We start from the raw sequence: 25227 nt of genomic DNA on the forward strand, positions 1-25227 counted from the left end.
CATTTAATTTTATTACTAATCAGTAAATACGAGAAATTAGTCTTTACATCCTATTCATTAACACAACACAAATATCGTTCATACGATATCTTGGACACTCCTGGGCGCAGACTTTATTTTGATTCCGAAAGAGTTTACCTACCTTCGTTTTTCGGTACCCGAAGTACTATACTGCTTGAGCCTGATCTTCGAGTGCAGCAGAAAATAAAATTATACTTTCGCCGTTGAGTTATATGGATAGAGAAAGAAAAATTAATAATGGTAAACAAGCGGAACTAATTTTAAAGAACAGAAAAAATTTGCCGTCACAGTTAAGTAATGATAAAATAATCTTGGTTTGTAAAAGAACAATTGACAATGATTGACAAAACTAACATTAATATATTTCATCTGTGATAGACAAATCCATTTTATGATATTAAAGACAATGAGTTTACTTATTTGACATATAATACAGACTCTATACCACATTTATTTTCAGATTAAGCGTCTCTGCCTGTTTGTAGGCCCAAATTGACCAAAAATTAGAGTTGTGCAAAATGCTCGATCGAGTATTTTCAAGCTTTTCGTTTTTCTAACAGAGCTGAGCAGAATCAATTCGAACTTGAACCAAATTCCATCCGACACGTGCAGTATAAAAGCTAAAATAATTTTGAGCACTTGAATTTTTCGAGCACTCAAATATTTTTGAGTAACTAAAAAATTTATAATGCTCGAGTATCGAGCCCGGCTCGAGCTTTTTGCACACATCTACCAAAAATATTATTTATATTGAAGTTGAGGGCTCTGAATCTGTGTCCGTGTCACCGTCACTGCGACGCTCATTCTTTAAGACGCTACTCTCAGGCCAATTTGCAGTGACGATTTGACAAACTGTTGGAGAATTTTCATAATTATCGGCAGTCTCCAATCTGATGTAGGGGGCTTTTGTTCCCTTTTTGTTTCTTAAAGATGTACTCGTACTTCTTGGCCATTGTGGAGCTTTCTTTGTATTTTCCGTAAAATTAGTATCTATTTTTTTTCCATCTGATGTTGGTGAGTTTTTATCAGTTTTCGGTGACGTGTCGCCAGTTAAATATTTCTTCATCCATTTCGGTGGTTCACTGGCGTAAGCGTGTGTTTTTTTGGTATACTTTGGACTGGAGAGTATCAACGGACACTCCGTCTCAATAACTGTTGTGATTACTTTTTCATTTTCATCGAAATTACTTTCTAGGTATTTCTTTTTTGGTATTGTCACTTTATTGACTTTGGCCAATCCGGTTGTTGATCGACCGCCCTCGAATTTCGTTTCAGTTTCGTAGGTGTATGCAAAATGACGTTGAATGTGAACCGGTTCCTCTTTCACTGTATTTTCATTTTGTTTTGTACTGTCACGTTTGGAGAAGAAATCTTTCTTGTCTGCACTTTCCTTTCTTCCGAGTAAAAGTTTTCTCCCTCGGTTTTCCTTCTTGCCAAATGTTTCGATAACAATAGAGTGTTCTTCAGTAACTGACATTCGGGCATTCTTGTCAGCCACTTTACCAAGGGCAAGTGAGAGTGAATTTTGCCTTGTGGTGCACGCGGTGATGCTGTGCCTTTGTTTTAATATCGGTGGATCGAGGAGTCTCCGAAGACTCGCGCTTCTTATTTCCGGCACTGAGAGTCTCTCCCTTGGCGGTGGTTTTGGCAAAAGAAGCATTGGCGGTGTGATTGGTAAATTCGTGGAATTCTTTCGATATGGAATGACATTTTTATCGGACGGATGTAAAATCGGAGTTGTAGTTATCTTCAAAACGTTCTCAAGCCCCTCGACCGTGGGACTTTTTGCCTTGAGATTTTGAGGCACTCCGAATAATTTATTTTGATTAGACATTTCAATGGGGGAACTGGCAATTGGCAAGAGTGATGATCTGCGTCTTCCTGATGGAGGATTTAATTGGCTGTCCAAGCTGAACCTCTGTTTTGGAGTTCCAGCCATCGCTGCCAGATCGTTTTTAGTCTCCAACTCGGGAATGGAAAATCTATCACGATTAAATTGAACCAAATAATTGGACCAGTCTTTTTGTACTCGATATCGAGCCACTGATCCGAAATCTAATTGTGACAGTCGTTCTCGCTTTGAAATGTGTTGCATTGTCCCTAGAGGCGATGTACTGAAACCTGGAATTCGTTTCTGCTTGGCAAATGTTGGCGAACGGAGGAATGACGCTAGATCTCGCTCTGTAACTCCTAGAGACGGTTGCGAAAGTCTTTGCTGGGAAATGGTGACAGGATAGTAATCGCCAGTGACCAAAGTTGGTTGAGAAAGTCGTTCTCTTCTTCCACTTTGGATGTTACTCCGAGAAACTCGGGATAATCGTGGACTTATGAGAGATCCACGTTCTGGTTCCTTGGAATTGAGGCGTTCTTCTTCTTGCAAACTGGAAAATGATTGTCGCGCTCCAATTGCACAATCGAGAGTTATGGGAAAATTACTGGGACACAATGTAGGCTGAGACATTCGAAATCGTCGATCTGCTCGTCGACTTTCGGTGTATGGACCAAGGAAACTTGTGAGATTTGGTTGTGAATAGCGGCTCCGACCACCGGGTGATGGAGAAACTGATTGTTGGCTAGCTGATTCCGAATTGCTCATTGCCGTACTGGAGGGATCTTCAATTTCAATCTCTAGATGAGTTCGAGGAATTTCTGGCAGAGGATGGAGATCGGGATGAGAGAGTCGAGTCATTCCCTTTCTTCCGGTGCCTTGGTACTTTCGCAAATGGTCATCCAGGTTGGGTTGAGAGAGGCGGATACATGGATTTGGAGGAAGAGGTCTAAGATTTAAATACCAAAGATCCCGTCGGGAATATGGCTCACATCAGAGAGTGCCTTCCTCGCGAAGACGACGCATAAAAACTGGCCGTACGTCTTCAAAAAATGTCGGTAGATCTAATTCCGCTGCTCGTGCAATTCCTCCATCTTTACACACCAGCCAGTAGGTGTCCATTGATCCTTTACCCTTGAAAAATTCGTATAATTTCATTATGTATTTTCTGCCCTATCTGTACTACAATTACTTCTACTTTATTGTAAGATCACAATAAAGATAGAAAATTTGGGGAAAAGTTTCTCCAGCGAATAAAATAGAATCATTTTCTCCGTTAATAAACTTTCACTTGAACAATAAAAATAAATTCAAAGTTAGGTACTTACTTTTACGTCGACAAGTCCACGATGCTCAATTCGAAATCCACCCACAGCATCTAGTGCTTTCTTCATCTCCAAACTGATGTGAATTCTCAAAGCTGAAAAAAAAATGCAAATACATTGCACAACCTAATTGAGATTTGTACTTATAATAATAATTGAGGATTCAATTAGAAATTACCTTCTCCAGTTGATTCCATTCGACTAGCAGTATTGACCGTATCGCCAAATAAACAATATCGTGGCATTTTAGTCCCAACAATGCCAGCAACGACTGGTCCTGTATGAACTCCACTTCGAATTTGAAGTCGTTCTCCAGGTCGTTTCGGCACTTGGAATACAGAAGACGCTGCCAATAAATCCAAAGCCATTGTTGCAATTTCAGAAACGTGTTTATCACCTACAAAAAAGGTTCAAAACATTTAAAACAATTCAATATTAAATCCAAAATATCACTACTAAAAACTAAAATATCGTACTATCAAAACTATTATTTAGAAGTACTTTTTATTTAATTTAAAATTCTCATTTTAATCTCCAAATCTAATTAGTATTTTTTATTAGTATTATTTATCACTATAATCACTTTTTAAAACTTAATTTCCACTCATGCGTAAAATTAGTATCAGAAGAAAAGAGAATTCTCACCATTTCTAACTGGTAAGCCTGAAGCGACCATGTAGGAATCGCCTATTGTTTCAACTTTATAAACATCGTAGCACTCAATTCTCGCGTCAAAGAGTTTATAAATTGAGTTGAGAAATGTTACAACCTAGAAAAAAAATGTGTAAAGAAAACCTTGAAGCCTTATTTTTAATTAAAACTCATGCTCTAGAAAGAGAGTTTTAAAAAAATAATCTTTATTCTTTTATAAATCTTCTCAATTTTATATTTAAAAAGATCTTTGTGAACTGTTTTTAATATACTTATTATTATAATTCTAATTTAATTAAATAAGAGGCTGAATGATATGCATCATTTAACTTCCATCCTTTTGTAGCATCCATAGTGACAAATAATAATTTCAAAAGATATCTTTCTAAATTATTTTTCCCCAAAACTCTTTTTCTTTCATTCACTTTTTTTGGCACTTGTTTTAAGGATTAGCCTCGACAGTTTTATTACGGCGTGTTACAAATCATACAAACTTTACATAAAACATCATATTAGCCTTCCAATATCGGAAGTACACAAAGAGGAAAGCGGTTCACATTCCATGTGCCTGCATGTCATCAGATTACAACATATTTCTTCCTCAAAGTAGTAATAAAAATTCTTTCGATAAAACATAATCGAATTTAAGAGGGTCATCCTTCAAAAGAATTTTTGCTCCTATTTCTGACATAATCAAATTACAATTGCCTTTTTTTCTACATACCTCGAGTGGTGTATTTTCTGCAGCAATTTCCGTAAAACCAACTATATCACTAAAATATACGGTAACAGCTTCGTAGTACTCGGCCGGTACCTGTAAATTAAATTATTTTAATTTTCAATTAATCCCAGCTAATAAAATACTATGGTTATTAATTGCAAGCTAATTCATTTCAAGATGGGTTGTAAATGTAATATTTAAATACAGATAAAAGATGAAATGCATGAAAAGAAAAATAGATTTTGACTTTAATCGAACTTGTTTTTCAAGTACCTGTTGTGTCTGCTTTAATTGTTGAGCAACACTGGGTGGTAACATCTGAAATAAAAGTGTATCACTCTTTCTTTTTTCGCGTTTTAATTCACGCGCCTTTTGTGCCAGATTTGCAGCATACATCTGTTTTTTTGTAAAAATGTTTATTAAAATATATTCAAAGAATTATAAATTCTATGATAATAATTATTAATTACTTCTAACTCGTAGAATTCTTAATTAATTCTTATATATATATTAATTTAAATTTTGTAAGCAAAGCAATAGAATTATTACATTTTTCTATAAATACGTTTTCGAAATAAATTCTTTTACCTGAATTGTGCCAACTGCATTCCGCATTAAGAATATAATAATTGGAGAAACAACTAAGACCAGGACGACTATTGCAATTCCAGCAACTTCACTACTGCTCGCATCTTTTAGATTCGAATTCACATATTCTCTGTTAATTACAAAATCATTACTTTATTATAAATTATTATGGTATTTAAATTAAGTTTTTGAATAAGCTTTAAGAATAGATTCTAATTCAACAAAATTCCTATATTTTGGATTAAAAGAAGTGATTTTGTTTTGTCTGGTGTATTAAGTTGGGAACAATATAATTAGCTTAGGGCACAAGTGAACGTCAAATTTCCTCCCTTCATCTCTGTAGGATGCATAGGGAATTTGTGTGGTCTATCCTTTTGAAATAATTAACTCCTATCAATTTCATACTTTGAAAGTGAGCCAAAGCGTACCTTATCATGCGTCGTAGTTCTCGCTGAAGTTTACGAAGTTCATCAATATACGTGGCCATCGAATCAAAATAATCGATGGCGTCGTTCACGCTCGGCTCTCGTTTTTTATTTTTCAAAATCTCCTCACGTCTATAAAATTTAAATGTGTAATTTAATTTCCAATTGGGAATTATTAATAAAATAACTAATTCGTAATTAATATCGGCAATTGTCGGACGCTCTTCTAATTAATAGTCGACAAGGATCAATTTTGTAACATTCAGACCAAAAATGACTTATGAAAGGGATAGAGAGCAGAAAGGAACTTCTGCTTCTATTTTGATGAATGTTGATCAGTCTGCTGATGAGGAGGAGTGCAAACAGACTCGTACCATCTGTTTTAGATGACAGGACTAAAAAAAGGAGTATGCACCTCCAGGAAGGATTGACATGGAGATACCAAAGATATGTTGATTTGGGTCAATTGGATAAGTTGCTCTGAAGGGATCTAATTATCAAAGTTTCAGGAAAGACGTTTGTTGACGTTCTGAGCTAACTCCGTAATCCAGACGAAAGAGACTCCAACATAAAGTTTATCGTCAGAAAAATTCGTCAAAGCGGTTAAAAGCATGGAAAAGGTACAGTCGGTGGATCGAAGAGTTACTCTCGAAATCGGTGACCTAGAAGCAAGGTCCTAGGACCCAACAAGTAGGGGATGAAGCTCAAAGTTATAGTCCGGACATCCTAGAGAATTTTGAACTTTTGTCGAAATTTTAAAAACCTCCACTGGTAGTTCCGGTTTGTTTTATTATCCATAACGACCAGGACAATTCTAAGAATGTCGTTAAAACAATTCATGTCCCCGTACCCATTGCGAATGATTTTTTTTTATTTCTTTAATACGCGTTAAAGAATCAAGAAATTGAATTAAATTGAAGGCGCACTTACCATAAAAACCAATAGTCATTTAATTATTTTTTTAAATAAAGAAAAAAAAATTAAGTTTATGAGAAAAGAATTGTAAACGTGCCTGGATTTAATAAGTCCATAATTATCCATAGTGCGAGTGAGATTACTGTAAAATTGTTTGAGGCCCGGCACGTAGGTGAGAGATCCGTTAAGAAGATCTCGACCAATTGAATCGTGGCGTACGTAGCTGACATAATTTTCACCCACAAGGATTCCTCGGCCAAAGTAATTGATTCCATAAACCGATGCTATGCCAAGGCTTTCGATGCTCCGTAACAAATTTTTGAAAGCAATAAGATATCTAGAAGCAAAAAGTACAAAAGCTTTTTAATATATTTCCGATTCCTCCAATTGACTCGAAAGTTCCCTCTTTGAAAATAAAAAATTTTTATTTCAATTAAAAATTTTATATTTTCATCTTTACAAATTTAATTTTCTAAACTTTAAAAAGAAAGAAACAAAACCAGAAAGGATTTAGTTGGCTTCTGTAGAAAAAACTACTCTTGAATTATTAATTAAATCTTTTGAATTTACTGATTTCTTCTAATCTCGAAAGAGTAAAAGACTTTCAATTATTAATAGATCATTTTCTCTGACGTACTCGGTGGAATTTTTTTGTTCGATTTCTTCCAGCTTATAATGCTAGACATTGTAACCTTTTGAGCGTAAGTCTTTACAGATGAATGGTCACTTGACTCTTTTCATAGTCTTTTTTCCCCTTGACTAAATTAATCTTGTATTTAAAAATTCATTTTAAAATTCATATTAAAATTCAATTTTGTGAAATAAAATTCTCTAAAGATTACTTAAATATTTTTTTTTGGAAAACAACATTACCTCCATACACCACTATTATCAGTCTCTTTAATTTGATTAGTTAGATGATCTAACATTGCTGCATTTACACTTGTGTACCAAGCCATTACTTCCGTTATGCTCTTCTCCTCGGAGCTTATTCTCTTTCTGAAACAAAATTTATTTCCTATGGTATAAGAAATAAAAAAAGTTTTGAAAAGATAAAGACATTTTTATCCCATAAATGCGAGCATAAATGATAAAAGTTGTGCTGATATTTTTAGGGAATAAAAGATATTATTAAGAAAAAAAAAATGGTTAATGAGAAAATGATAGAGCGAGGAAATTTGTACGTCAGATATGATATGACACGTAACGACAATAAGCGCATGACGAAAATTAATAACGAAACAACCAATCGTTGAGGAGGGCTGCTTCTGCTTTTCTAAAAATATGTCAGATGCTCCGAATGTTCAATCATGTATAACACCCCTCGAACTTAAAAATGTGTTTGTATTCACGTACGTAGATTACACAACTACATTGATTATAAATGCTCTTGTCTGCGAAAGTATCGTCAGCGTATTTACTTTGAACGAGTTTATTACGCCCCGTTGTGTACGATACGGATCAATTTCGACCATTTATCTTTTTAAATACACATTATCCAGGAGAGATTTTTTTAAACTAGAAAACTTCTGTTTTAACCAGAACTCCTGGTTAAATTGTCCACATTAAAAAAAATTCAAAATGGTCATTGGAATCATTGATTTGGAATGTGATTGTCTTAGCGTCTTGGAAACTCAATATAATTGTGTTCTATTATTTTACTACAGATACGTTGACGATACGATCATTTGCATTCATAGGGAGCATATTGAATTGGTCAGTAACACAATTAATTCTTACAATAATAATTTACAATTCACTTTATGTACTACAAATATTGATCCTCAAATTAATTTTCTACATGTCACTTTAAATGGTATAAAAAATAATAAATAATACCAAAAGTCAACCTCTTCAGGTAGACTTATATTGATTACTTCTCAAATCATCCAATTCAAGAAAAAATCAATATTGTGCATAACCTTGTTGACAAGAGTTCTTCTTATTTTGCCATTAAACAAATTCACTAAAATTTGTTTATACCATTCAACAATTTCATTTTCACTAATAACAAAAACTTTAAGACCATTATAATTATTAATCAAAATCTTTAGTCAACAGTAAAATTGCGTAGAGACCAAACCGAGGAATTTGCATTAAACGAATGTTGTTTACAAATTTAATGGTAAAAGTTACAAATTACATTAAACGGATATAAGCTTGATTTCAAAATAAAATGACCTGAATTAAATTTTATTTTCTTCGTCATATTAAACACGATAATAATATTAAGAGTATAACACAAAAAAACAAATTTAATCCTGAAAATTTACATCTTTTAGTAATTTTAAAAACCTTTTAGAATTTTCCTTCCACAAAATTTCTATATTTTCCTCTCGAATTCTTTCATTTAATTGAAATTTCAATGGCTCGATTTTTTTTTTGCAACATCAAAGGATTCTAAAGGATTTTAATTTTCAACAAAATGTAGCGCATTACATTTTTATATATTTGAAAAATATTTTTCCATTCTCGATTATATTTCAACATGCAAAGAGAATTTTTTTATTAACCTGAAATCATTGAGTTGCTCTAAAAATGCTTCTCTGGTAACTACATCATACGTTGAAATTTTGCTCTCATCACTTGGAACGGATACCAATGGCCACGTTGTCATGTTATAAAGTGTCTCGTCAGTTTTTAAAAAACGTTGCGTTAAATTGGACCTTAAAAATAGGAAATAAAAAATGACATTTAAAATTCACCTTAAAGTAAAAGAGTACATTCTTTTTATTTGTTTTTGGGTTTTTATACCTATAATTTTTTATGGGTTTGTAAATGAGTTTGTAAATCTAAAAAAAATTATGAGGGTCTTTTCGAGAAAGATTAGGATCGAACTCCTTTATTGGGAGGAGAAAGAAAAAAAGTAAATTTTCTCTTTAGTGCGGAAAAAAGAAGTAGTAGATAAAAATAAAGAAGAATGAGAAAAAGAAGAAGCCTTCTAGAGTTAATGAAGACACATTTCTTATCATGAATCCACAGGTAGATATTTACATTGTAGCAAGACGTTGGGTATTGATTTTATAGTGTCCACGTGGAGAGACTGGGTCGATAGGTAACACATCAGTGATCGTCTTCATGGTGACCTTATATTTCAGATGAAGGGATAAAGACAGTCTAAAAATGAGCATCTCAATTCATATCGCAATAGATCATGTGAAAATCCCCCACCACAGGGATATTCGAAAAAATATTTTTACAATAATGAAAGTTAAAAAAAAGTTTCCTACTCGAAACTAATGTGAATTTTCAATTTATTTAAAATTAATAATAGTATTAAAAAATCATTATTCAATCCTGTAAAGTGAATATAAAAAGAAGAAATCTTTAAATGAATAAAATCAGTGTTACTGCGAGGTCAACTCAATAATGTGTATTACTTCGAACTAAACGAATTGAAAACTTGAGGCCAAGGGTAATGCATATTGTAAATTAGGAAGACTTGGAGAAAATAAAATAAAAGTGTTTCTGTTTTGAAATTTCGATTTTTAATTGCGAAAGCGAACGGTAAACTAAACTTAATTATCTGATAGAAGGTCATTTACCTTCCTTCAATATGTTAAGATTCTTGGGAAAAATTTGTATAGGGGACAAAAAGAAGCTTCTTATTAGATTTCTCAAGGGGACTTTTGTTGTTCTTAAGGGTAACCTTCTCAAGTTACATGATCGGGACTTTTAATTGAAGCAATAACACCTACATAAAAGTTTCTCTATAAGCTTCTGTTTTTGTTCTCTCTCAACAGCATCACCATTGACGCTTAAGTTTCTAAATAAAAGTTGCAGCACTCCATCTATTTTCATTTACGGAAGCGGTAGGTTATACGGACTCTTCCTAATTGATCGTTTACTATATATATATATATTTATTTTCCTATATATATGTGTGTGTTGAGATTGAAGCTCGATAGTGGAAGGTAAAATATACCATTAGGGGAATATAGTGTAGAATATTGTCTCATGAAAAAACAATTCACTAAATTATGTATACAAACATATACGGATTTTTGAAAGGTTTATTTATTTTTACAATTATTATTTTTACCTCAAGGTACTTCCATTCGTGTAAATGTAGAATGCCACTTCTGATCTTTCCTGTTGCATTCTCGTCACGACTTTACCCAAATCTGTTGCTATTGTCACCTGGAAAAGAGAGTTTTGTTCTTTTTAGAATTAAAACCAAAGTCAGGATGGTTTAAAGGAGCTTTTCTTTTGTTTTTGATCAACGTAATCGCTGGAATATCGTTTAATAATTTTGGTGTGCCCGATGTCATCCTAATAACACAGAATGACTTAATTATGATGGTACCCCTTCTGGGCAATCCTAAGAACTCTAAATAACCCATTTTTTATTTTAATGTCTCTGTATTGATGCTGTACGACTTTTTATACTGATATTCCTTTGCTGTCATCCTAATGATGCTGTATGACCCATTTATGCTGAATGTCTCTTGAAGTCATTCTAATGATGCTGGACGACGCAATTACGTCATTTAGTACTATTATGATATCTCTTAATTTCCCCTTTATGATTCTACAATCTACATCATCTAATTATGATACTTAGGTATCCCTAAGTCATCCGCACAATGCCAAATGATTCCCTTTTTTCATTTTTTTAAATGATTAATAATCTTTCTGGTATTTTTAGGAAAATTTTCAACTATCAGATATTTTTATTCGAAGCACACATTATTTGCATGTAATGTGAGATATAAATTTATAATAACATCATGAGGAAAACATTCTGTTCTCGTCACGTTTGTCAAATCGATCGAGACATGATCCTAGCATCACAATTATTGATATTTTACTGCACATATATATGGTCTATTGAAACTGCATTCCCAATGGCAATAAATTCCAGGAAACACTCAATAAATACCAAATGGTTTTTTAGATTTACCTTTCATCACTTATACCTATAGATATCAAATATTGCTAAAAGCCGAACAATTTTTCTCAACGTTCATCTATATTTCATTGATTGAAACAATCTTTTAATAGACAAATTCGATTCTTATACACTGAAAAAAAAGTGCTGTTGAATCAAATATCTCCATGCTATTGAATTCCCCGTCATTGATTCAATGACACATTTATTAATCGAAAAGTATATTGCTTAAAATGAAAAAATGAAACTGTTTAAATTAAAAGTACGGTACTGTAGAATTAATTATATTGTGCAAATTGTTTCTATAGTTCATCTATATATAGCAACAGAATAATTTATTGCTTCTTTGACATTATTCATTTGAAGCATCTAATAGGTAAATTTGAAGAAAATGCGTGTAAATTTAAATCAAATGAAAAATTGTTTGCTCTAAAGAAGCGCGCTCTGAAAACGAAAGCATATGCTTTCGTTTCAATGAGTGGTGCTATTGCGGACTGCCTATAGCATATGCTATAAAATTAAGAACACTATGTTTTGAGACATTGACAGGTACTAAATTTATTGAAATACTTACCCACATATATTTATATGTTTATTAAACCTGTCGTTTTTGAGATTCCAATATAAAAAAGTATTATTTAAATTCTTTTAATTAATTAATGACTAGTTAAATATAAATTCCCTTATATACGCGAAAAATCTCGAGCACGGTATTTAACCACAAAGTAAGTGCCCAACGTTGAGAAGCGGATGTATTACATTGCAGCGCGGCGGTTCTCGTCTATCACGGAAGTTAAGCGTCGTTGGTCGCGGTTACTAAATGGATGGGTGACCGCTTGGGAATAGCCGTATTTTTCTGACTAAAAAAGATAAGTGTGTTTGAATGTGTATGTGTGTGTGTGTGTTTAGCCGTTGGGAAAAATGAAAATAATAATAAAGATGTATATGTTAGTGTGGAAAATTGAAAAAAAGATGTGTATAAAAAGTGTTGTGTTAAAGGTGTGAGAATTAATTATAGTATATAAAAAACATGTGAACAAAAATTCCCTTTTTTCAATTTATCGTTGGTATATATTTAACCACATAAAAGAATTGAATTAACAGTATGGTGTTATTCAATCGATAGCAACAACTAAAAAAATTAAGAGTACAAATTTTTGAATCATAAAAATGATGCTTTTAAATTTAAAAGTTATAGTCATTGACTCAAAAGCATATACTGTTAAATTAAAAAATTTTGTTTATTGATTCAAAAGGATTCACCTTCGAATTAACATAGTATGCTGTCAATTTGAGAAATATGCTTTTGTTTCAAAGAAAGTGATACTATCGAATCATTAGAATCGGTGCTTTCAAAACAACAGCATATACGTTAGGCAGCCCGTTATGACACTATTCAATGAATCAAACCCATATGTCATTGATTCAACAGCATTTTTTTCTCCGTGTACTTTTGGAGTTAAATAAACAATTTTTTTTAAACTTTGGGTTGAAAAATAATAATATATTATGCATACATATTTTATCGATTATATAAATTATGTTTGTTTCCTTGGGAGAAATAAACACGAGGAGACAAGAGAGATGGGTAATAAAATTCCCTTTATTATACAAGCTTTATAAAAATGGGTTTGAATTTATTTTTTTTCGTAAAATATAGAAGATAAAAGGAGTAGAGAAAAATAATGTCCTATATTGTAAAGCGTAATAAAGGAATGTTGTCGAGACAAATAAGAAATCCGAGGATAATGAAAAGGAATAAAAATTTATTCCAGAGAAATAATAAATGTATTTATTTTCATTTATATGAAAATAATGAAAATAGTGGTATGTTGTTCCAAATGGACAATTTTTCATGAAAAAGATAGCATATAATACTTATAGTAAATTTAGTTGACGAGAGTATGTTATCACAACAGACCTTCAATGCGAAACTATACTTTTGAGAAATGCTTCACGTGTTTAATTATTATGATAAGAAGTAAAACACATGTATTTTGTTTAGAATAATTTTAAAAAAATCATTTCAAATGAGAGAACACAAATGATGAAGGGAGATTCTTTTTTCTCTTTTGAAATATTGGATCGAAGATAAAAATTAAACAGCATGATATTGTTCTTAATCAAGCTAATTATGATCAACCTTTTATTGAAATCGCTCAATTACTCTGCATTCGATTTCACGTCCTTGTGGAAACTTACTTCTAATTAAAGACTTTAGAGGTGGTGATACGAATAGAACTCAAGGGGGGTGTGGTGTGTTTGTTCGGTTCTCGTTATATTACGATTCTTTATCGATCGCTTTTGAGTTATGCGAAACCAATCTGCTTTATAGAATATCTAGGCAAATCTGCAATCTTATTTTTTAACATCATTTGTAAAATATTTTCTTTTTACATCAACATCGACATTATTCTTTTTATATATATATATTTCACCTACAATTATATTATCAACAATTTATATCAAAAACTAATCTCCGAACAAAATTTCATTAATGCGACGAATTATGCATAAGTTCTCTCTATTATGGTAATAATAATAATAATTCAATTACTAACGGATTTATGCACGTTTCAAATATCATAAAATGATATATCCATATCTACGCTATCTCATTAAATAACACTCGGAATTATTTACATATTTTGTTTTATCGATTTTCTATATAAATACTATTGTTAATTGGATATTGAAAGTATTTAATTCGAATAAGCAGGGATATTTATTGCAGAAAGTTTAGTGAATCTGTTTGGTTAATTAGAGAAAGAATTAATGCGGGGTGTGGGCAAAAAATACATTTACGTTTGAGGAACGTTCCCTAAGACGTTTCATGTCTGCTAAATTATCTAACATTTTATAAACGTTTAATGTTCTAAAATCGTTTCTTGAACATTAAACGGTTTTTAAATAATGTTAATTTGGAAGACATGAAACTTTTGAATTTGTATTTACAGACAAAGGACATATTTGTTTAAAATTCATTTGATACTATATTAGAAATGTACCTGAGTTTCGATGTCAGAAACTTCTTGGCGATAAATAAGAATATCGTGAAGTGTATTGGCAGTCTGGACAATGAGTGCCAATATTGGAATAAATGGAAGAACAAGCATCTGTAGAAGTTGAATTCGTTGGCCCCGACGATGGGCCGGATCCGTTGCCCTCGCCCAACATGATTTCTTCTTTTTTCCTTTAGTCGGTGACACATCGTCTGACGAGAGACTTCTCACTGAACTTACTTCGGTGATATAATTTCCATTTCGCTGGCTCATTTTATAATCAAAACCAAAAAGTCTTCCACCTTAAAAACAAAAAAATTTGAAAACATTAACATAAACTCAAAGAACGTGCGCGAAAAATAAAATGCACAAAGAATATAAAAGCGGTAGAGATAAAGTAAATAAAAAGAAGATATAGATCATAAAAATGTTTGCAATAGGAATCAGATATTTAATTATAAAATTTAAATAAAAGTAATTTAAACTTTTTATAGTCCAATTGTGAATATATTCTCGATTATATAGTCTATCCACATCAGAGTTTCATGTTCAAAGCTGAAATATTGCGTCCGTCCTCTCGCAACAATATTCAAACCTATTTGGAGAAAACTTTTCCACAAACGAATGAAAATACAATATCGTTAGGGTATACTGAATATTGAGCTTCGATATCATCACTTTTTGTATGCCTTGTAAAATTGAAAGAGCTTTATTGCGAATCACGTTTCTCCCTTTAATTAATATTTCTACGAGAGAGAGAGAGAGAGAATAGGGACAAATTCCACTTTTCCCATCGGGCTCAACGTCTCTCGCTCTCTCGACCAAGAACTATAATTTTTCTCGTCAATTTTCGATTCACAAGCCAAGATGGTAATAAGTTTTATATATATATATATATATATATATATATATATATATATATATATATATATATATATATATATATATATATATATATATATATATATATATATATATATATATATATATATATATGTGTATATCAGACTTGAAGAAAATTATATTAAACTCCATTCAAAACTGCCAACCTGTCATATTTCAAGTTTCGTTTCAATGTGCGAGCAGTGTACAAACTAAAAATCAAATATTCAAACAGAAATTGCTTTTTTCTTTCTATATAAAATATGCATTGAGCCTGACAATGTTAATTTTATTTCATCTCGATTACTTTGACCTGATTTTCAATTTTATTGATATTTGAAATATTCTCTTGATTGCAAATTTAATAGATTTAATAATAAAGTGAGGAGCGAAAAATTATAATTATTTGAATATTTTTCAATTTCTGAAATTAATTATTTAATTAAGGACTTGAATTTTGAAAAATTACTTTGAATAAATCTTTGAGGGAATAGAAAATTTCTATCATATTTAGATTATGGAAAATAACTGTCTCTTTAAGTCTTAATGAACCCACAAAACACCATCACCATAAGTTTGGGTTTCCTTTTCATAAGGAAATAATTTGCATCATTTCTATTTCTTAATTACAATTTGCTTTAATAAAATTACAAAGTTTTTTAAAAATAGAGTAAAAAAATGTTTATAAATTCTATTTGTCTATTACAAATTTTAATTGAAAATGAAATTGAAACTTTTTAAATTTTTAGAAAATAAATGTTACGATATTATTAGCTTGTTATTAAAATTTTATTATTTTGTTTGTTGCAATTTATTATTAACTTGTTATTACAATTCTATTATATTTTATACAGTCGTTATTATTTCGGTTTGGGTACAGTTTTTCTAAAACTTATTTTCTAATTTTTTATTTTCTAAAAAATTTTTTTCTAATAAAGGTGTGAATCTCTAAAAAACTTTTTTCTAATAAAGGTGATTTTCTAATTTTCTTTCTTCTAATAAAGGTCATTTTCTAAAAATTTCTTATTCTAATATAAAAGGTAACTTTCAAAAATTTTGTTTCCAAACAATACTTGAAATTTCGTTAAAAAAAAATTATTAATAATAAAAAAAAATTATGCAAATTTTTAACAAAATTTGAAAATCGTAATTAACAAATAGTAATTATAGGGATTTTTTTCTAAAGATTTTTAAAATTTAACAAAAAAAAATGTTTTATAGGTAAATAAATTAATTTTGGAAATTTTTGTATAAAAATTATGCAAGTTATTTTTTATTTTTCAAAAATGAACAGAATTTTGTTAACAAATTAATATTGTGATGAGAAATAGTAATTTTATAAAATTTTTCCTACTTTTTCAAAAAGAAACTTATAATATTTTGTAAAAAAAAAATTGTGATTGAGAAACAGAAAATATGCAAAAATAGTTTCTATTTCTTAATCTTGATTTTTTTAGCAATTTTCTAACTTTTATTAAAAATTATTGAATTTTACAAATTTTAGGGAAATAAATATTAAAAATCATAACTTTTTAGAAAAACTTTTTTTAGAAATGAAAACTTGTTAGAAAAACTATTTTTAGAAAACAGATTTCATCAGAAATCGCGTTTTCTAGGCAAAAAGGATTAGAAAATATTTTTTAGAAAAAGTGACCACCTACCATTATTTGTTACAATTAATTATTAACTTGTTATTACAATTCTATTATTTGTTACAATTTATTATTGTTATTAACATTATTATTATATTAATTATTATTCTCTATCATTATTACTATTATTGACATGATATTAGTATTATTTTATTGTTATATTGTTATTCTTTACCATTATTATTAACATTATTATTAATTGATTCAATTTTTTTTTTATTTTTTTAATATTATTATTATTAATTATTATTCTTTATTAAAAATACGTCACGGTGACGTGGCATAAAGGAAAAAATTTTACTCAAAAAAATGTTCTGTTACATTTATTAACAAATTTCTTTAAAATTATTCGAAAACATTTTTTTTTTTAAATAAATATATTTAATTATTATTATATTTCCGTAGGAATTAAAATTCCTCAAAACATTCAAATTCAAACCTTTTTGAAATTAAACAACTCAAATGAATATTTATTATAAAACATGAAGATATTGCGATTGCTCCGGAGTCGAAGACTTGGAGTGATCGATTTCTTCATGTTTTATAATAATTAAAAATTTCCGAGTGATAAAATAATTATTTTATATTATAATAATATTTTTACCGTAACTTTTTTAAAATTATTTTCTTCACTTCAATTCAATTTTTTTTTTTTTGTTGATTTTTTATCTATTTTTTATGAAAATAATAGAATTATTCCTATTGCGAAGAAATTTACAAAAAAATTTATAAATTATTGAATTCCTGTGAAATTTTTATTGTTTATGAAAATAATGAAATGTTTGCGTACAATTAATAAAAAATTTTTTTTAAATATAATTAAATTCTTTTTGAGAAATTTTATTATAAAATAGTAGATATTGAAAATCATGAGAAAATTTTTTTAAAATAATATTGAAATGAGGACAAGAATTTTATTGACATTTTTAATTTATTAGTGTTTTCAACAAACATTTGAATTAAAATTTTTTTTTTTTTTATCTTTAAAATGATTAAATTTTTAAATTCTAAAATTTTTAAAATTGCTAATTTTATTTTTAAAAAAGTAAGTAAGAAGTTAGCCGCACTGTTGCTAGTTTACTATTTAAAATTGTAATAATCGGTGAATTAATAATATGTTGAGATCATCATTAAAATAATGAACAAAAATATTTAAAATAAAAAATGAAAAGTTAATAATGACAAAAATATTAAAATACAATTGTTTCAATTAAATTCATCAACACTAATTGTTTTTATTTTTCAAAAGACAAAAAAAAGGATCACAACAAACGACTGTATATCGCTAATTGGTATATCGGAAATTAATTTTTTTTCATAGTATAAATGAAATTTGTCTCGCTTTAATCATAATCGGATTAATATAATATTTCCATTACTAGAAATGAATGTGTCAGTTTTGAGGGAAACTTTTTAGTTTACCTCAAAAGGGATATTTAATTTTAAATGTCATCCTCTCTTATTGCTATACCAGAGCGAGAAATAGAGGAAGACAAAAAAATGATATCAATGGTAATTTTTTTTTTCTTCATGATTATTCTTCTATTAGATGAAGTTCACTGCAGCGAAAATACGTGGGTTAATATGTTTTCTAGGCTGTCGAGGTAAATTAGTTTTGCTGCCTTTTGTCACATGCTTCACGAAGCAGACAATTAAAATAATGTAAATGTAAAGCCGAGCAGAAAAACACGCGCGCTAAAATTAATTGATTAAAAAAAATCGCTTGACACGAAACAATGAGTTTTTAATTATTATATCATTTCAACCCTTTTTCAACTCTGTATATATAAATACCGTCAGACAGAAAAATGACGAAATTCCTTTGATGTTAATGAACCACTATATCTCGTGAAAAAATTTTTTTTTAAACTCCAAATTAAAGAGGAAATAATGTGTTTAAATTTCTTCTTTTTTCTTCTTTGTCCTTTTTATTATCACTATCACTATCATTAGCATAATCATCATTATAATAAAAATAATTAATATAATAATTATTCTTATTATATTAATAGTTCTCATTGTTATCACTATCATTATCATAATTATCATTATAATTAATATAAGTATTATTTTTCTTATTATTATTACTATCACTATTATTAGTTTTGCTACTATTTTTTTTTTTTTTTTTTTTGTTATAAAATTTAACATTATTACTATTTTTATATGAACCGCATCAATTTTTTTACAATAATCATGTACACTTTGTCACCTACTTTTTTCATAATGAAATATTTCAAGATGATGAATATTTTAAAAATTATTTCACATTCTTTGCAGCATTTTTTTTTTTCTATCGAGAAACTATATATATTTGTAAATGGATCCTCGCAAGATTTCCTTTCACCCCCTTGAATCTGATTTCTCCTTGAAAATAACATCTATAATCGGAGCACAGAGTTGTGATTGTAATTGAAAATCGGTTGCTCTCTTTTCATTTCATCCATCACTTGAATATAAAAAAAAAGAAAAAAAAATTGCTGGAAAATATTTTTAAATTTTACACTAAAGTCACTTGGTTTTTGTAATTTTTTTCCCCTCTTTAATTTGTTATACATTTTTGTAATTTTTAATTGATTTTATTTTACTCGTTGTTTTTTTTTTTAATAATTTATTTAAATTTTTTTTTTTTTTTTTTTTTTTTTTTTTTTTACTTTTGTCTATAATATTTTATATATGTCAGCACACTTTAATCCTTTGGCATTATGTATATGCATATTGTGTGCGTATATATATATTTATAAAATGTCGTGTTGATGTTTCACGATATTTTTTTTTTATTATCTCTTTTCTCACATTATTCAAAAATAATAAAAATGTCAAACACGTGGAATGATGGGGAAAACTGAAAAATTTTTGATTTTGTAGTTGAAGAAAAAAGAAATTGTTTTTAACATTTCATAAAAAAGGAGAAAACCAATATTTGTTTTGAATTAAAAAGCTTTTATTGAAATAGAATGAAATTTTTAATATTTATTTTCAAATAACATTTAATGTTGTATGGTATTTTTTTTATTGAGATAGAAATTTTTATATGAGAGTGAAAAAATTGATGAATTTTTTATTTATATTTAAATGTAAAATATAAGTATTTTTTTCAAAAGGAAGTTTAAATATTTAGTCAGAATTGAAAAATATAAAATTTAATAAATAAAGAAAAGTATTATTTATGCTTACGAAATTTTTATTATTTTCAATAGTATATTAAAATTTGATCTATATTTATATATGTTCGTAATTTAGAAAATTTACGAAAATATTTTGTAACAATTTTTGAATTTCTGTGAAAGGTAAAATTACTAAAATTTGAAAGAGATTTGAAAGAGTTTGAAAAAGTTTGCAGAGTTTCTTTACAGTTATACTAATATATATATATGTTTAAAGTAAGCAACAGGCGGCATTTCATCGCACGCGCCAATTTTAAAATATTTTCCTTTTCCCTGGGTTGAAATTTCCTTCTTTTGTTCAATTTAAAAGAAAATTATTCTACCCTCTCGAGAATTAAGGGAAAATGAATTTTTGAAAGAAGAGAAAAGTGATAAAAGGGGAAGAAAAAAATCGCGAAGATGAATTAATAAATTAAAGATAGTAGATTTAAAAAGAGTTCATTATTACGTTTTTCAATGAAGACAGTCGATGTCAATATTGCGAAAATCGACTTTGTTTTAAATAAACAGGTGTTTTCATGAGTAACGCGCGATCGTCGACTGAAAATATACGGAGCAAGGTGATCTGAGAATGGTGATGATGCGAGAGAATTTCTGTCTACCGCGCAACCACACCGGTATCAACAAAACCACCCCTTTTGCCTTGGTTGCCTATGAACTCGTTCTGGTTCGCTGATGGTCGATCGTTGTTTACCTACAAAGTTTACTTTTTACAAAAGAATACAAACCGCAGGCTTTTCTTTTTATTTTCCATATTGTACATTCTATTACTTTTCTATTTCAATCTCATTTCTTTTATTATCTGCGGTATTTTTTTTTCTTTTCTCTCGCTTTTTTTTTTTTTTTTTTTTTTTTTTTTTTTTTTTTTTTTTTTTTTTGCGTAACAAAAAAATTGAATCGTGTTTTCTTTTCTATTTTTTATGGCTTTTATACTGTAGTTCAATTGGCCTTTTAAATTTTCAGCAAGATTGCAAAACATGCAGAGCAAGCTTGCTGTAAGTAGGAAAATACCCTCATAGGAGTCAAAAGTGAAACGTGAAAGTAGGCGGAGCTTTATTGCGTCGAACACCATTATTCACTTCTGCGCATCTCCCATGCGCATGCCCCGATGCGCAAAATGATAAAACGACCAATTGACGCAACCTTGACTCCGCCTTCTTAACCATGCCCCCTCCACTCTACCTGTGATCCTCCTATAATATAAAAAATATAATCTACTGCTTTCCTTAAAAATATTAATCTCTCACAAAAACCTTATTTCTAATTCCACAAAGAATTCCAATTCCACAATTTCAATAATTTTCATTTAAATTTATCACAATTATTTACACTTAGTAAAATTACCCTTTCGTTGAAAATTCATTAAATTTAATCCCAAGAAAATTATTAAAATGGTATTTAATTTTTAGAATCTACTTAACGTTGCATTTATTTACTTACTTGAAAATTACATATATCATATAGTTAAAAATTTCATATTTACCTAATTTTTTTTTAAATTTTATATTGCCAGGAACGTATTAAATAATGTAATTATTAATATTTTTTTCCCTTTCCTTTTTTTCTCTATGATATAAAAAACAAATGTTGTAAAATCACTGCTCTCGAGAGCTTCTTCCTCACTGTCGACACTCATTTGCGATACTGTGTCCCTTGCGTTTGTGATTATTAGGCACATATATAGAAGAGGAGGCATAATGAACCACAATGAACTGGTTCATCCGAAATCACTGACATTCTAAATTCTACCTTTAATGTCATATTATTAATAAGCAAAAAAAGACTATTTCAATTTTTCACCTTAGGGTCATTTCATTTTTGTAGATTTCAGCAACACTCCCTATACAGTCTATTTTTAGAAAATTTTTGCAGTTTGCATGAATTCTTTATAAAATTTCCTTATATCTAATACAATTTTGCAATTATTTTATAAAAATTTGTTCGTTTCTTTCATTTAATAATTTCTTTTATTTGTTTATTTGTTTGCATGCGTTTATTTTTTTTTTTTTTTATCTTTAATTGTTTATTATCTTTAATAGTTTATTTTTATATAGAATTAAAAAAATTTTATATATTAAATTTGTTTACTTAATTATTTCTCTAATTTATTTTTTTTAATTGTATATTTCTTCATTTGTTTATTCCTTTGATTGTTTATTTTCTTTACAAGTTTATTTTTATATAAAAAAATTTTATTTATTAAATTTGTTTATTATTTTTAATTGTTTATTTCTTTTATTTGTTTATTACTTTTAATAGTATATTCCTTTATTTGTTTATTCATTAATTTGTTTATTTTTTCTTTATTTTTTTTTTAATTGTTTATTATTTATTTGTTTATAATTTTTATTTGTTTATTCTTTTAATTGTTTATTATTTACTTGTGTATTATTTTTAATTTTTAATTTATTTTATTTGTTTATTAGTTTCAATAGTTTATTCGTTTATTTGTTTACTTTTTCATATTTTTATTTTTCACTTGTTTATTTTTTAATTGTTTAATTTTGTAGTTGTTAATTTTTTATTTAAGTTTATTATTTTTAATTGTTTATTTCTTTATTTTTTATAATTTATTTCATATTCGATTTGGTAATTTTTAATATTGCAGTGGAAGGAAAGGTCTTGCAATTTTATAAATAAATGTTTAATTTAATTAATTGTTGGAATGCTATTTTATTTAATTGTCAAAGAAAACTTTAATGGAAAAACTGCAACTTTTGCATACCCTTAAACTTCAATGTAAAATGTCAACATTTAATTATTTTTAATTAATTTCTATTTTTCTAAAAAAAAAAGGTTTAATATTTTTTTTGTTTGTTAAATAACTAATTAAAAAAAATATTCTTGTACAACAATATTAAAATTACTTTTTAATAATCAAAAATGAAAAAAAAAATTTTTTATTTAAAAAATAGTTACCATCTGGCTTCTGCTTTATCGACAATTGGTAATCATCAAATTACCGACAATTGGTTATTACCGTAAACTAACTTATTGACAAAACAATTGTTATTAAGAAATGTAAATAATTGAGAATACAAAATAAATTTAAAACATTTCTCAAGTGTGTTTATTATTCTTAGAACCCCCTCCATCTTGCTTTGTTTATTATTTTTGTTTATGAAAAACAAAATATAACAGTTGGCTAACCTGACCATGAATTCACATTCTTACTTGGTGTTACGTCATATTTCAAGAGCTAATTCACTTGTTCACTTTTCTGTGTTTTGTTAGTTTGTAACCATGAGACGAAAAATGCATTTTGGAGTTGTTTGATTACTGAAAAAAATATATATTTCCTGTTTCAAAATTTATAAATCACAATGAATAAATCGAAAATTGAAACAAATGGTAATGGTAATTTCAATTATTTCGGTGAAGTTAAGAATGTGACAAATATTCAACGCTTTTGGAAACGACTCGAATTTAATGAAAAGACTTTTAGTTTAATTCTCTTCTTTTTTTCGTTAATTATTGTTATCGGCAAAATAGCTGTCAATTACGGTAAGTAATTGTGTTATTTGTTTACAATTAATTTCAAGTAACAATTTTTTTAATTTAACTCCATAGAAAATACATAACCTCTCAGAGTACATTATTTATCTATATGAATTTGTTATAAATTGTTTACTTGCCGAATAATTTAGAATTTATTTTTTAATTTTAACAGTTACAAATAATAAACATTTCAAGAGATATTTTATAACTTTTTCAGTTTTATTTTTTTCTTTTCTATTTTTATATCTTTTGTTTACTTGTTGATAATGAATATTATTTCAAAATCTTTATTATATTTCCGTAAAAGGAGGGTTCCTTATATTTGATTTTACAATATATTGCACCATATGCTAATAATTTTTCGATTTCACTTGGATGAGTCATAGTTATTTTGGTTTAAAGGCAATGCATTTGGAAATATTCAATAGTCAGCGATTATTTTACAAATTTGCTGAATAAATGGAAATGGAAATTAAAATTAAACTTTTGTAATTATTTTTCTTTTTTAAAGAAAATTATTTAAAAAAATGAGAAAAGGGCAAAATTTAAATTCGATAAATAAAAATAAATCCATTGTCCTCAATAGTAGAAAAGTAAAAGAAAAAGGAAATGGATAATTTATTCGCAAGGGTTTTGTTACAGCCCCTTTGTAACAGGAATTATTATTAGATTTATTGTAAATCTAATATGTCCTGTTTGACATCTTCAGGATATTTGGGCCAATGGCTCTTTTGGGAGAGCAATGAGAAATCACATCGATTCAATGAGAATGAAAATTTTCAATTTATCACAACAAATAATGAAGTATTTGATAAATATGGATGGATTATGAAGGCAACGTTAAGTGGTCTGGCAACATTAATCATCACTTGGTACATTATTTACAAGGACAGCAATATTCCTGGAATTAATCCTCCATCGCCTTTTCGAAATTCAAAAACCAGGTAAAACACAATTATTTTTCTCTTTTTTTTAAAAAATTTGTTCTTCTTTTAAATTGTTTGTCTTCAAATATTTTTAAATTACTTTAATAAAAATATTTTCCTTTTTTTACAGATTAAAGAAAGAATTTGAAATTTCAACGAATTATTTCATGGGAATTTTAAATGGTCTACTCATATTTTTTTACATGTGTTTTTGAAACACAGAAATTAGAAGAAGATAAAAGAAAGTTGTGAAAAATGAAACAGGAAAAAAACTGTAAAGTTCATGTGTACAAAAATAATTCACCGATATTTATTATTTATTTAAAAAAAAAAAAATACTTTGTCATTAAGTAGAAGAAAAAAATTAATTTTGTCTTTAATTAATTTTTCTGTTTTTAAGAATGTTTGTGAAACGTTTGTAAAGGAAAAAACTTTATACATAAATATGGTGATGTGTTATATTCTAAATGTTTAATAAAGTTTCTGTTTAAGTATAAGAAACAATTATAATTTTTTAATTCACTTAAATTTTAAATTTTATTCATTTTTATTCATCATATTCAAATTTCAAAGCTGAAAACTAAAAATAAGATTTTAATTTACAAAAAAAATGTATTAAAAAAAGAAAAAGAAATAAATTATTTTTGGAAATGAAATTATTAAAGTTCGTGAATATGAATAAGAGAAGTTTTAAATTTTAAATTGCTAATTAAAAAAAAAATTGTTGTGAATAAA

At 28.2% G+C, this 25227-nt stretch overlaps 3 protein-coding genes across 5 annotated transcripts; 1 reads left to right on the forward strand and 2 right to left on the reverse strand.

The window, feature by feature from the left end:
- Window positions 1–361: 361 nt before the first annotated feature.
- On the reverse strand, window positions 362–2714 carry LOC122506181. The gene has a single exon (XM_043618226.1). The coding sequence runs from the start codon at window positions 2708–2710 to the stop codon at window positions 767–769; it is 1944 nt and encodes a 647-aa protein (XP_043474161.1). The 5' UTR covers window positions 2711–2714; the 3' UTR covers window positions 362–766.
- Window positions 2715–2842: 128 nt separating this feature from the next.
- Window positions 2843–21570, reverse strand: LOC122506182 (receptor-type guanylate cyclase gcy-23). Of its 3 annotated transcripts, none has more exons than XM_043618229.1 (14): window positions 21552–21570; window positions 14374–14669; window positions 10517–10614; window positions 8988–9140; window positions 7348–7473; window positions 6572–6811; window positions 5563–5691; window positions 5135–5264; window positions 4820–4942; window positions 4550–4639; window positions 3820–3943; window positions 3353–3571; window positions 3178–3269; window positions 2843–2983 (listed from the first exon to the last, which is right to left on the reverse strand). In XM_043618229.1, the coding sequence occupies exons 2-14, from the start codon at window positions 14638–14640 to the stop codon at window positions 2843–2845; spliced, it is 1932 nt and encodes a 643-aa protein (XP_043474164.1). In that variant the 5' UTR covers window positions 14641–14669; window positions 21552–21570. The 3 variants fall into 3 exon arrangements, with proteins under 3 accessions (XP_043474164.1, XP_043474163.1, XP_043474162.1); XM_043618228.1 differs by lacking the exon at window positions 21552–21570 and adding an exon at window positions 20517–20816; XM_043618227.1 differs by lacking the exon at window positions 21552–21570 and adding an exon at window positions 14853–15155.
- A 1588-nt stretch (window positions 21571–23158) lies between these two features.
- On the forward strand, window positions 23159–24993 carry LOC122506183. The gene is made up of 3 exons (XM_043618230.1): window positions 23159–23572; window positions 24276–24510; window positions 24623–24993. The coding sequence occupies exons 1-3, from the start codon at window positions 23392–23394 to the stop codon at window positions 24705–24707; spliced, it is 501 nt and encodes a 166-aa protein (XP_043474165.1). The 5' UTR covers window positions 23159–23391; the 3' UTR covers window positions 24708–24993.
- The last annotated feature ends 234 nt before the right edge of the window (window positions 24994–25227 follow it).

The sequence above is a fragment of the Leptopilina heterotoma genome, unplaced genomic scaffold (genome assembly GCF_015476425.1).
Source record: "Leptopilina heterotoma isolate Lh14 unplaced genomic scaffold, ASM1547642v1 Lhet_397, whole genome shotgun sequence".
Taxonomy (NCBI): domain Eukaryota; kingdom Metazoa; phylum Arthropoda; class Insecta; order Hymenoptera; family Figitidae; genus Leptopilina; species Leptopilina heterotoma.